The following is a 13,238-nucleotide window of genomic DNA, read 5'->3' as shown; positions in this document are numbered from 1 at the left end:
GGCACATCACTTGTACATCACAATAACTTTAACCACAAAAACAGCAAGTAAATATCTGCAGCTGTCTTTAAATAAATTGCTGGACACACAGCTTTTTATGGTGTGAACCAACCAGATGCATCCTATGTCAGGAATGGGAAGAAAATAAAAACAGCTGTTAGCAATTCATCCCCACAGGAAATAAGTGAATCATATGGACAGATGACCTTTGACCGATCTAACTCACAAACACATATCCACCCAGGCATAACTAGATGATTGGCCCAATTTGGCCCCTTTCTGGATCTGCCGTCTACTTAGTTGCTGATTTGCTGTCCAAACTGACAGGCCCAGAAGGGATCTGCATCCGCAAAATCCCACAAAGAAAGCTGTGTTTTATAATATTGGACCATGTTTCAATTTATTCCACAGATTTTCTCCCAAAATCAGTACAGAAGATGCACAAAAAGAGTCTGCAGAGTCCATCTGGGCCTACTCACTGGGGAATCTAGATCTAAGCATAGAGTACAAGAATTCACACTTGGGACAGTGTCAAATAAAATAATAATAATAAAAAAATATTTTACACTGTATTAAACGTATAGGTTTTGGATGATATATTGTATTAATTAATTATATTTTTGGCATACTGAGCAAATTTAATAATCTCTGTTATTTAGTAAATTCATTGGGACTAGGAAACATCCAAAGGATGAAATTAAGAACTAGAAATGGATCCAAACTGATCTTTTTCTCCTAATAATTTTGGAACATTAAGTGTCGGCTAAACTGCTGTAATGAACACAATGGATCTCTATAGAGCACACATCATCAGCCTGGCGTTCATAACAAATGTCAGCAATTAGATATAAAGCACAACAACAATCTCCCAGTTTCATATGCACAATCTCCAAGACCAAACCTAAAACCCCACAAAGGAAAGATATCCCACCAGTTTCCTGTTCTGCTGAAAAGCTACATTAAGATTCAAAACGCAGCATCAGCGAGAACATAGCATTTAGATTCACAAACAGGGGGAAAATGGGTTATGAAGGAGGATCCCTCAGGCCCTGTGAAAACGCCCCAATGTTGATTCTGAGACAGCGCCTGATCTCACACCACAGCATCTGGTCTAGATCTGACTTCATTTACACCATCTGCCTTAAACATGATGTTGATACAGGTCAGCGGAAAAACCCCATCGCCCTCACAAAGACAGGTGCAGCACAGATTCAAGCAATAGGTGTTCATAGGCGTTTTAGCAACTCAGTCTGGTTCAAAAGGAGATATGGCTCTGCTGTGAGATGTGATTTTCAATGACTGCAAAGAAACAATTTATTTAATACATGCCAGCTATTAGAGCTTCTAAAACCCAGCAGATAGTTAATACTGAGGTTTTAATCATATTGATCCAGAAAGCAAACATGCACTTTTCAGAAAGGGACTGTAATACAGGACAATAACAATGCTTCTTAGTGTTAAAAGTCTATGCCATTTAAAGGGAATTGAAGTCTCTCACAAAAAGCAAGACTGGAAATACAGAGAACAAAGCATATCTGAACTGTTAACATGCACACGATTCCCTTTATGACAGTTAAAGCAAAGAGTTTGAAGCAGGGTTATTAAAACAAGTGCTACCTGAAATAAAATAAAGGTTAACTTAAATTAAATATTAAAATACTTAAGCTCTGTCAGTTTAACTTGTGGTAATCAAATTGAAACTTAAATTGAAATAAATAAAAACAAAAACTAGTAACATTTACAAAAAGTAAACAAAATTCTTGAAAATCAAAATTTGAAAACACAAGAAGAAAAAAAACTAATAAATATGAATAAAAACTACATCAGCAGCTCGTGATACTGAAATCATATTGACCCCCCCCCCCTCCCCACTGCTCTTCTCCCTGTACACCAACGATTGAAGTTTGCAGATGACACCACACTCATCGGCCTCATTCAGGACGGTGACGAGTCTGCTTACAGACAGGAGGTAAAAGAGCTGGCTGTCTGGTGCAGTCTCAACAACCTGGAGCTTAACACGCTCAAAACAGTGGAGATGATCGTGGACTTCAGGAGAAACCCCCCTGCACTCCCCCCACTCACCATCATGAACAGCCCTGTGACTGCAGTGGAGTCATTCAGGTTCCTGGGCACCACTATCTCTCAGGACCTGAAGTGGGACATTCACATTGACTCCATCGTAAAAAAGGCCCAGCAGAGGTTGTACTTTCTCCGCCAGCTGAGGAAGTTTAACCTGCCACAGGAGCTGCTGAAACAGTTCTACTCCACCATCATTGAATCCATCCTCTGCACTTCAGTAACTGTCTGGTTCAGCTCAGCTTCTAAATCTGACCTCAGAAGACTACAGAGAGTAGTCCGGACTGCTGAGCGAATCATCGGTTCAACTCTCCCATCTATTCAAGAACTGTACTTATCCAGAGTGAGAAAAAGGGCTGTCAAAATCACTCTGGACCCCTTACATCCAGCACACTCCCTCTTTGAACTGTTGCCATCTGGTCGACGCTACAGAGCACTGAGCACTAGAACGACCAGACACAGGACCAGTTTCTTCCCTCAGGCAATTCATCTTATGAACAGCTGACAATAATGGCAAACACACTACACTTTATATTTATATACGCACACACTTTATTTATCTAACACACATACTTAGTATACACTTAAATTTTGCACACAATATATATGTACATACATAACTTCATTTTGTAATATACCTGCCTACAATTGTCATTTGTATATTGTCATTCACTGTCTACATATTTGTATTTTTTATTCTTTTATTATGTGTTTTATGTTCTGTCGCTGTCATTCTGTTGTACTGCGGAGCTTCTGTCACGAAAACAAATTCCTCGTATGTGTAAACATACCTGGCAATAAAGCTCATTCTGATTCTGATTCTGAAATAACACTGGTATCATGTTATGAGAAGAGTCACTTTTACAGTCTTTATGGTTGGGCTTTCAGAGACAACAAATTATTATACAAAAATAATCCAAGTAATTCCAATATTAATCACTTAAATTCCCTTTAGATTATTTTATATGTTCATCTGATCAAAACAAAACAGCTTATTGAAGCTCTGTTGAAACACAAAGTATACTGTTATGCAGTATATAACGTAGTACGTAGTGTGTGTGTAGTACTTTATACTCAAACTGAAACACTATGTAATGAGATATATATATATATATATATATATATATATATATATATATATATATATATATATATATATATATATATATATATATATATATTAACATATTAAAGTATAGTGACTAGACTGTGTCTTAACGTGTGAATAAAATGTACCTTGCATTAATGTTTTTTAAGTGATCACTAGACGCCAAACATAATGAAAACACTATCACTGGGGACTTCTGAAACATGTTATCGACTATATTTTTGAACTACGACCTGGAGTCCAGAGAGAGAAAAAAAGAAAGAAAATAACCCCTAAAACCAGGAGTGACAGTGGCAGTACATAAAGCCCATCACGACTGTGTTTGAACCATGAACCTTTGTATGACCGCAAAAAACAGGAGCTCTGACCTGCTGGTAGTTTTCATCTTGCGGTTTAAACGTGTGATCCAACGGCTGAAACCTTAGATTCACATGAGGAAACTGATGAAGCCAGTAAGTCCACCAAGGAGGGATATAATCAACACTTGCAGACGACATCCTTCAGCAGTCCACGAGACGAAGAAATCACTTTCCCAGATAGAGACAGTCGGACTAACGTTACTTGGGTGTTTCTTTCCCGGTTCCTCTCCGTTGTCTTCTCAAACAAAAGCCATGGATTTAGACATCAGAGAGACGGAGTACTCAAACAAAAGTGCTGAAGGAGACATAAAAATATCTCTGAATACTCCCCCCAAATCGATAATTAGCGGGAAATGTTGAATTATTACATTAAATCCCGGTCTCGTGCAGCAGCCATTCCTGTGCGTGTTTTGCGCTCTGAGGAACTCGGGAGCGAGCTTGACTGAGCGCACGATTGGGACTCGGGGTCGCGCTTGAATAGGAGGATGAGGATGGAGGCAGTTTCTTTTTTTTATGGTGGCCTAATTGTGTTGATAACGAGATTCAGCAAAGTTTGGAAACACTATATATTATTGCTTTTGGATATTAGCGTTAAACTCTTTGTCAGAATAAAATATTCTTAAAATTAGATAAATGCTGAATTTAGAAAGTTATTTAAAAATACATAACGCAATGCTGCCATCTATCGGGCAACTCTGATACAAAATTAATAATGACAAATAAAGGACATTTCACATAAACAGTGCCTTCATGATCACTGACCCTTATGATTTATAAAAATGTTCCGCAATAAAAAGCGTATAACAACTTTTAATAACAAATTAAACAATTTGTCTCACAATTACAAAAATAAAGACAAACGCTAGTGCTCCATTAATTTTCATTGGGAGGTTATTTTAGATGTGAATTATTTAAGAACACACAATGTTGCTTAGGTTCTTAGATGTTGATAAAATGTAAAATAAATCTTTTTGTCATGTTTTTGCACAGAAAACTGTATATTTGGTGAAATGTCAGCATTGCATCCTCTTAATAAACAACTAGTAGTTTCATGACCTTGCCAATCACTGCTAAATGTCAGTATTTTTCCCCCCTAATTTTCAGTTTCTTAACATTGTTTGAAAAGGTTTAAAATCACAAAGTGAAATGACCACCAAAAAAAAAATAAAAAAAATTCCAAGATAGACATTAAGACTACCTGAGAAAATGTGTCAGCTATATTACATCTATATTTAGTAAATGTTTATATTGGCTTTATATCAAATACCAGCTAACAAACTAGTACATAAATGCAATGATCTTTCGAAACAAATTAAACTACAGTAAATCTGCAATAGGTAGATCTCATTTGGTAGAATACAAAACAAATGTTTCGATAATTCATTAAAGGTCTTAAACGAACAATCCTTTTAGCCTAAAAACAAGGTCTGAGGGGAGTAAAAATGTCCCTAGAATAATAAAAAAAAAACTTTGGGTCAGTAAGACTAATGTTGTTGGAACGAGTCTTATTCTCACCAAGTCTGCATTTACTTAAAAATATATTGTGAAATATTATGGTTTAAAATAAACATTTTCTATGTCAGTATATAAAAATGTAACATTCAAGTGATGACAAGTGAATTTTCAGCAGCCATTACTCTATTCTTCAGTTCTCAAGAAACAAAAGCTGTAGTAAAGGTGTGATCCTGGACCACAAAACCAGTCATAAGTAGCACGGGTATATTTGTAGAAATACAGTCTTGTTCAAAATAATAGCAGTACAATGTGACTAACCAGAATAATCAAGGTTTTAGTATATTTTTTATTGCTACGTGGCAAACAAGTTACCAGTAGGTTCAGTAGATTGTCAGAAAACAAATGAGACCCAGCATTCATGATATGCACGCTCTTAAGGCTGTGCAATTGGGCAATTAGTTGAATTAGTTGAAAGGGGTGTGTTCAAAAAAATAGCAGTGTGGCATTCAATCACCGAGGTCATCAATTTTGTGAAGAAACAGGTGTGAATCAGGTGGCCCCTATTTAAGGATGAAGCCAACACTTGTTGAACATGCATTTGAAAGCTGAGGAAAATGGGTCGTTCAAGACATTGTTCAGAAGAACAGCGTACTTTGATTAAAAAGTTGATTAGAGAGGGGAAAACCTATAAAGAGGTGCAAAAAATGATAGGCTGTTCAGCTAAAATGATCTCCAATGCCTTAAAATGGAGAGCAAAACCAGAGAGACGTGGAAGAAAACGGAAGACAACCATCAAAATGGATAGAAGAATAACCAGAATGGCAAAGGCTCAGCCAATGATCACCTCCAGGATGATCAAAGACCGTCTGGAGTTACCTGTAAGTACTGTGACAGTTAGAAGACGTCTGTGTGAAGCTAATCTATTTTCAAGAATCCCCCGCAAAGTCCCTCTGTTAAAAAAAAAGGCATGTGCAGAAGAGGTTACAATTTGCCAAAGAACACATCAACTGGCCTAAAGAGAAATGGAGGAACATTTTGTGGACTGATGAGAGTAAAATTTTTCTTTTTGGGTCCAAGGGCCACAGGCAGTTTGTGAGACGACCCCCAAACTCTGAATTCAAGCCACAGTACACAGTGAAGACAGTGAAGCATGGAGGTGCAAGCATCATGATATGGGCATGTTTCTCCTACTATGGTGTTGGGCCTATTTATCGCATACCAGGGATCATGGATCAGTTTGCATATGTTAAAATACTTGAAGAGGTCATGTTGCCCTATGCTGAAGAGGACATGCCCTTGAAATGGTTGTTTCAACAAGACAATGACCCAAAACACACTAGTAAACGGGCAAAGTCTTGGTTCCAAACCAACAAAATTAATGTTATGGAGTGGCCAGCCCAATCTCCAGACCTTAATCCAATTGAGAACTTGTGGGGTGATATCAAAAATGCTGTTTCTGAAGCAAAACCAAGAAATGTGAATGAATTGTGGAATGTTGTTAAAGAATCATGGAGTGGAATAACAGCTGAGAGGTGCCACAAGTTGGTTGACTCCATGCCACACAGATGTCAAGCAGTTTTAAAAAACTGTGGTCATACAACTAAATATTAGTTTAGTGATTCACAGGATTGCTAAATCCCAGAAAAAAAAAATGTTTGTACAAAATAGTTTTGAGTTTGTACAGTCAAAGGTAGACACTGCTATTTTTTTGAACACACCCCTTTCAACTAATTGCCCAATTGCACAGCCTTAAGAGCGTGCATATCATGAATGCTGGGTCTTGTTTGTTTTCTGACAATCTACTGAACCTACTGGTAACTTGTTTGCCACGTAGCAATAAAAAATATACTAAAAACCTTGATTATTCTGGTTAGTCACATTGTACTGCTATTATTTTGAACAAGACTGTAACCAACCATACATTGCATGGATAAAAATTATAGACTTTTCTTTTATGCCCAAAATGTATATATTGTGCTTTTCTACCAAAAATGTACAAACAATAGACAACTTTAAATGCAGTTTTTTCAGTATTTTGATAGTTTAGCAAGCTAAGATTGCAGATTTTCATATATATATATATATATATATATATATACAGTCTTGTTCAAAATAATAGCAGTACAATGTGACTAACCAGAATAATCAAGGTTTTTAGTATATTTTTTATTGCTACGTGGCAAACAAGTTACCAGTAGGTTCAGTAGATTGTCAGAAAACAAACAAGACCCAGCATTCATGATATGCACACTCTTAAGGCTGTGCAATTGGACAATTAGTTGAAAGGGGTGTGTTCAAAAAAATAGCAGTGTCTACCTTTGACTGTACAAACTCAAAACTATTTTGTACAAACATCAATCCTGTGAATCACTAAACTAATATTTAGTTGTATGACCACAGTTTTTTAAAACTGCTTGACATCTGTGTGGCATGGAGTCAACCAACTTGTGGCACCTCTCAGCTGTTATTCCACTCCATGATTCTTTAACAACATTCCACAATTCATTCACATTTCTTGGTTTTGCTTCAAAAACAGCATTTTTGATATCACCCCACAAGTTCTCAATTGGATTAAGGTCTGGAGATTGGGCTGGCCACTCCATAACATTAATTTTGTTGGTTTGGAACCAAGACTTTGCCCGTTTACTAGTGTGTTTTGGGTCACTGTCTTGTTGAAACAACCATTTCAAGGGCATGTCCTCTTCAGCATAGGGCAACATGACCTCTTCAAGTATTTTAACATATGCAAACTGATCCATGATCCCTGGTATGCGATAAATAGGCCCAACACCATAGTAGGAGAAACATGCCCATATCATGATGCTTGCACCTCCATGCTTCACTGTCTTCACTGTGTACTGTGGCTTGAATTCAGAGTTTGGGGGTCGTCTCACAAACTGCCTGTGGCCCTTGGACCCAAAAAGAAAAATTTTACTCTCATCAGTCCACAAAATGTTCCTCCATTTCTCTTTATGCCAGTTGATGTGTTCTTTGGCAAATTGTAACCTCTTCTGCACATGCCTTTTTTTTTAACAGAGGGACTTTGCGGGGGATTCTTGAAAATAGATTAGCTTCACACAGACGTCTTCTAACTGTCACAGTACTTACAGGTAACTCCAGACGGTCTTTGATCATCCTGGAGGTGATCATTGGCTGAGCCTTTGCCATTCTGGTTATTCTTCTATCCATTTTGATGGTTGTCTTCCGTTTTCTTCCACGTCTCTCTGGTTTTGCTCTCCATTTTAAGACATTGGAGATCATTTTAGCTGAACAGCCTATCATTTTTTGCACCTCTTTATAGGTTTTCCCCTCTCTAATCAACTTTTTAATCAAAGTACGCTGTTCTTCTGAACAATGTCTTGAACGACCCATTTTCCTCAGCTTTCAAATGCATGTTCAACAAGTGTTGGCTTCATCCTTAAATAGGGGCCACCTGATTCACACCTGTTTCTTCACAAAATTGATGACCTCAGTGATTGAATGCCACACTGCTATTTTTTTGAACACACCCCTTTCAACTAATTCAACGAATTGCCCAATTGCACAGCCTTAAGAGCGTGCATTTCATGAATGCTGGGTCTCATTTGTTTTCTGAGAATCTACTGAACCTACTGGTAACTTGTTTTCCACGTAGCAATAAAAAAAATATACGAAAAACCTTGATTATTCTGGTTAGTCACATTGTACTGCTATTATTTTGAACAAGACTGTGTATATATATATATATATAGTTATGTATCAGCCAAATATTGTCCTGTCCTAAGACACACATCAATGGAAAGCTTATTCAGCTTTCAGAAGTAGCATAAATCTTGGTTTTCAAGCAGGTCCTGAAGTGTGAAAAGCATAGAAACAAAGCAGTATTCTTAATTTTCCCAATTTTATTACAACATTTTGTACAATGGAGACATCTACTTGAGCTCCTTCACAGCCAGACCTGAAACAAGAGAAAGATGGGTCATATTTACAGCAATCCTTGAAGGGACAGAGTCCAGAACTGACACAGCTGTAAGTGTTAGTGGACCGGTGGAACTGAAGTCTCTGAGTGAAGCGAAACCCAGCACTTGGTCCCTCATTGCTCTAGCAAGCGTGTAAATGCACAGAGGGCACAGAACAGGCCCAAAGTGTTTGGACATCTTGCATACTGCTCAAAAACCTGATCACAGCATTTCCATGACTTTCCTGTCAGTTGTAAGCACTTTAAAGATCTCAAAGTTTTTCACATCGACAATATTTCAGAGCTAAACGATAACACAACACAAAAAAAAAAAAAAAAAGCTTTACTTTTGCAGGCCTTTTGTTTGTAGGTTTACTCTTTAAACAATCATTAATTTTAAGCCAAATCATTTCTACAACCAAACATTTAGCACAAATCCTTAAGGTCGATCAAATTACTGCACAAGCATTATGCTGCAAAAACGTAACAACTTAAAGGATTTGGTTCTCTCTTGATTGATGGGATCTTGATATTAGCATCATTACTTCTACGGTATTATAATCCCAGCACTGTGATGTGGTTTCTGAAGACTCACCTGGTGGCAGGGACTGCTTGAGCTTCTCAGCCTTCTCTTTGTCTGTGATGACTAATGTGTACAGGTATCTGCTGCAGCGGACCTTGAACTTCACATTATCCTTGTTCTTCTTGATTTTGACAGCTGTTGGAACACAACATGAATTTAGAGATGAATTTAGCAAATGTCACAAAAAACTAAAACAATCTCTTAAAGCTGTTGTCCCATCAAACCAAAATCTATTCAACATTACGCCAGTTCTTCTCAAACCTGGTCTTGCGACACCACAGTACTAAACATGTTGGACATCTAGAACAGGTAACATCAGCTCATTTCTAGTCTCTGAACCATTGTTCAGTCCTCCACGACTAAGATGCACTAACATTAACTTCAGCAAAGTGAATACTTCAAAGATGCACCAAACAGCATCACAATAACCCATACAGTAAGACCAAACTAACTGTCACAATAATAATAAAAACAACTTACAGCACTACAAAAAAAACACAAAAAAGGAAAATCTCAAATGTATCATAACTGGTTTATTAAAAATTAAACTTACACTTGGCATCCTTCCTCCTTGCTGTAAGCAGGAAATCTTTGATTTCTTCAATTTTGCGTGGCTGTGAAGATGAACAACATTTACACGTTAGTACTTAACACGTTAGTTCACTCGATATCTTAATGGCTTCTCTAGAATTATCAGACAAACTTTTAATGCGTTTAAATTGAGACGGATTCACTACTTTATTAAGTTACTCGTATAAGTTCTCGAACATTTCTAGGTTGTCCATCAGCGTGACACTCCTCCATATCACCACCATTAGCCACCTTCGGTTATCCAGGGATTTTACTTCAAATTCGATTTTATTTTAACATTGAACAAATGTCACTAATACCGAAACACTCTATATTTTACCATTTAATAAAAAATAAAAACACGACGCCAATGCAAGATATAAACAAACTCACCATTTTGTTTGAGGTGCGACTCGACCCTGCAATGCAGAAAAACAAGACTTTATTACAACACTATTCTACACAGCTTCCGGCAAATATTTAGTTTAATGATACATTTATACTTGTTCTTTCACATCGCACATGTCTGAAATATGACTATTGATGGATCGATGCAGATTTACATGGATTCGTTTGATAGAGCTAAAATGCTAACACTTACACGTCCCGCGAGCGAGGGGGGAAAAGGGCGGGACTTCCGCGTGAAGGCCTGATATGGACCGGCTACGGTGGCTCAAGAGGGACTCTCTGGTCTAAAACGTCAAAACTCACAGTGACGTCTACTGGTGCAGCATGAATATATCATGCATTTGCTTAAATTAAATCTGGAGACTTTATGAAATAGATGTACGGTGTATCTAAAAAAAAAAAATATATATATAAATATTATATATATATATATATAGGATCATATATTGAAAAAGTGCTGAAGGGGACATGGAGAGATCTCTGAAATGCAAGCTCCCTGTAGGGATGTTCTTTGATACAGCACTCTGTGAACAGCCACCCCTTTCAGTAAAGACCTTCTGTGACTTCTTTGTGGAGGGTGTCAGTGATCGTCTTCTGGACCATTGCCAAGTCAGCAGTCTTCTCCATTATTGTGGTTTCAAAGAACAAAAGATACATGGAATTTATTCACCTGTAGGCTATTTAGGTTTATGTTAATAATTTTGTCCATTTAAAGTGATATTTTGGATTTATTGCTGTTTTTATTTCCACATTTCATTATCTTCATAACATTTGACAAACAAAAAGGTGACTTACAAAAGATGACTAAAATTGAATAAAACTTTAGAACGAAAATTATTACTTACCATTATCACCAATAACTTATCTCTATTTGTAAAATATAACCACAAATCATTATATTGAATAAACAAACAAACGAGAAAAAAAAATAAAAATAAAACATTTTATGTCTAGTACAGAGGTGACACATTTTATATGATGCAAGGCACTGATTGCACAAACGATCAGTCAATCAATCAACCAATCAAATGAGAAAGAGAGAGGCCTATATTTAAACCACTTGACCATCCTTGTGAAAAGAACTGATTGAAAAGAGTGATTCATTCATGAAAAGGGCATTCATTATAGCTATAGGCTTGTATACTTGATGTTTATAGCAGAATCTTTGAGATAGTTAGGTTCTTTAGACCTTTAGGCATGCATGCACGTGCACATCAATAATTCACACATCTGGCTCTTGAGTGTATTTCAACTCATCTGCTGGATTCTTGAGTGGCATCTGCAGCTTCTCAGCACTTAATTAATAAAGGTAGACACCACCGCTGCCCTCCTCACTCTAATTACTGTCCCATTGGCTCATATGTGTTTCGGCCCACGTAGAAGGCATAGGGCAGATCTCACAGCTCGCTGCCCTCCACTGAGCAGAATGCTGATTAGCTTCTTTTGGCTCGGTGTATTTGCTGCTTCCATTCAGGGAATTTATTAAAGCCTGTCCAACCTCAGTTAACGAAGGTGGGTTTGGTGCACGTTGTGCAATAAAAATAAAAATCTAAAAAAAGCACATTTCAGATTGATGATGAGGAGCAAATCTATCAATCTTTCCTAGATTACAGTGCATGTAGATGTATATCATAATTTTATTATATATATTTTTTATTCCACATATATATATTTTTTTTTTCAGTCACTTTTGGTGCAGTGGCACTAGATGGCAGATTATGCTTATGAAACAAACAGAGTTGCACGAAACATGAGAGAAAGAGAAGAAAGAGGGCAGTATATGACCATTTACTGAGCCTATGTTTTTTGTATTGACTTCAGTTCTTCCAGTCCTCAAATTCCAAAGACATGAAATTGTAAAACTGCTTGTTTTTTATTTATATGCTAGTATGCAAGGAGGCTGATAATATGGAGAAAGCTGTTTGTTAGTATTCCCATTCAGTTTAAATACAGTTGCTGGTTGAATGATCTAACAATGGACCTTTGGATCAGACTTTCATGTGCTAGATGATAAAACTTGAGGAAATATCTCACAGAATGAGGGAACTGAGGTTTCAGAACAGTATACTAGAAATGATCATCTTGGCTGCAAGGTTTGGATGGGAAAACACACATTTCCTTTAAAAAAAAAAATAAAAAAAAAATAAAAAAAGAAAATAGAGTTAATTCAGCAGCCTGTTTAAAATTCTCACCTAGTGAAACTTTAATTCCCGCATTTGGGCTACAGACTTCTGATTCTTATGTTTGCATGAGTCAGTCAGTAACTTAAGCATAATTAAGCTGCATATGCCTATAAAAAATGACAGATAGATAGAACATCCTAATAGAATATATAGACATTTAAATGGCTCTGCACTAAACAAAAAATGATTGCATTGGCAACTAGCTGAAATTAAATAATGTTATATATATATATATATATATATATATATATATATATATATATATATATATATATATTTTTTTTTTCATTTAATGTTTAATTTATTTCAAGGCTCTTGTTTAGTCTAAACTGAAGTAATAAAATAAATATAAAAGCTAAATAAATAAATAAAAATAAAAACCAAATAAAAATTAATACAAACCATAGATATGTTTTAAAAATACCTGAAATATTAACTGAAATAAATATATGTAATTTCAGCTAGTTGTCATTTTTGTTAAGTTTGAATTGACTTACTAAAATAACAAAAGCTAAATAAAGTTAAAAGGCTAAAATATATGAAAACATAAATAAATAAA

At 36.3% G+C, this 13,238-nt stretch overlaps 2 protein-coding genes across 6 annotated transcripts in view; both read right to left on the bottom strand.

Moving 5' to 3' along the window:
• The window catches only part of LOC113074393 (protein tweety homolog 2-like), a 45,558-nt gene extending 41,581 nt beyond the window's left edge, over positions 1–3,977 (bottom strand). Inside the window, exon 1 of one of the 5 annotated variants that reach the window (XM_026247222.1) lies at positions 3,553–3,977. In XM_026247222.1, the coding sequence (XP_026103007.1) occupies positions 3,553–3,681 (129 nt within the window). In that variant the 5' untranslated portion in view covers positions 3,682–3,977. The remainder of the gene's footprint in view (positions 1–3,552) is intronic. The other 4 variants (XM_026247223.1, XM_026247226.1, XM_026247224.1 and 1 more) reach the window with 4 other exon arrangements.
• Positions 3,978–8,859: 4,882 nt separating this feature from the next.
• Positions 8,860–10,778, bottom strand: LOC113074392 (60S ribosomal protein L38). The gene is made up of 5 exons (XM_026247221.1): positions 10,690–10,778; positions 10,482–10,507; positions 10,072–10,132; positions 9,531–9,653; positions 8,860–8,935 (listed from the first exon to the last, which is right to left on the bottom strand). The coding sequence occupies exons 2-5, from the start codon at positions 10,482–10,484 to the stop codon at positions 8,910–8,912; spliced, it is 213 nt and encodes a 70-aa protein (XP_026103006.1). The 5' UTR covers positions 10,485–10,507; positions 10,690–10,778; the 3' UTR covers positions 8,860–8,909.
• Positions 10,779–13,238: the final 2,460 nt, after the last annotated feature.

This window comes from Carassius auratus, unplaced genomic scaffold (genome assembly GCF_003368295.1).
Source record: "Carassius auratus strain Wakin unplaced genomic scaffold, ASM336829v1 scaf_tig00014496, whole genome shotgun sequence".
NCBI lineage: Eukaryota > Metazoa > Chordata > Actinopteri > Cypriniformes > Cyprinidae > Carassius > Carassius auratus.
This window is presented reverse-complemented; position numbering and strand designations above follow the sequence as displayed.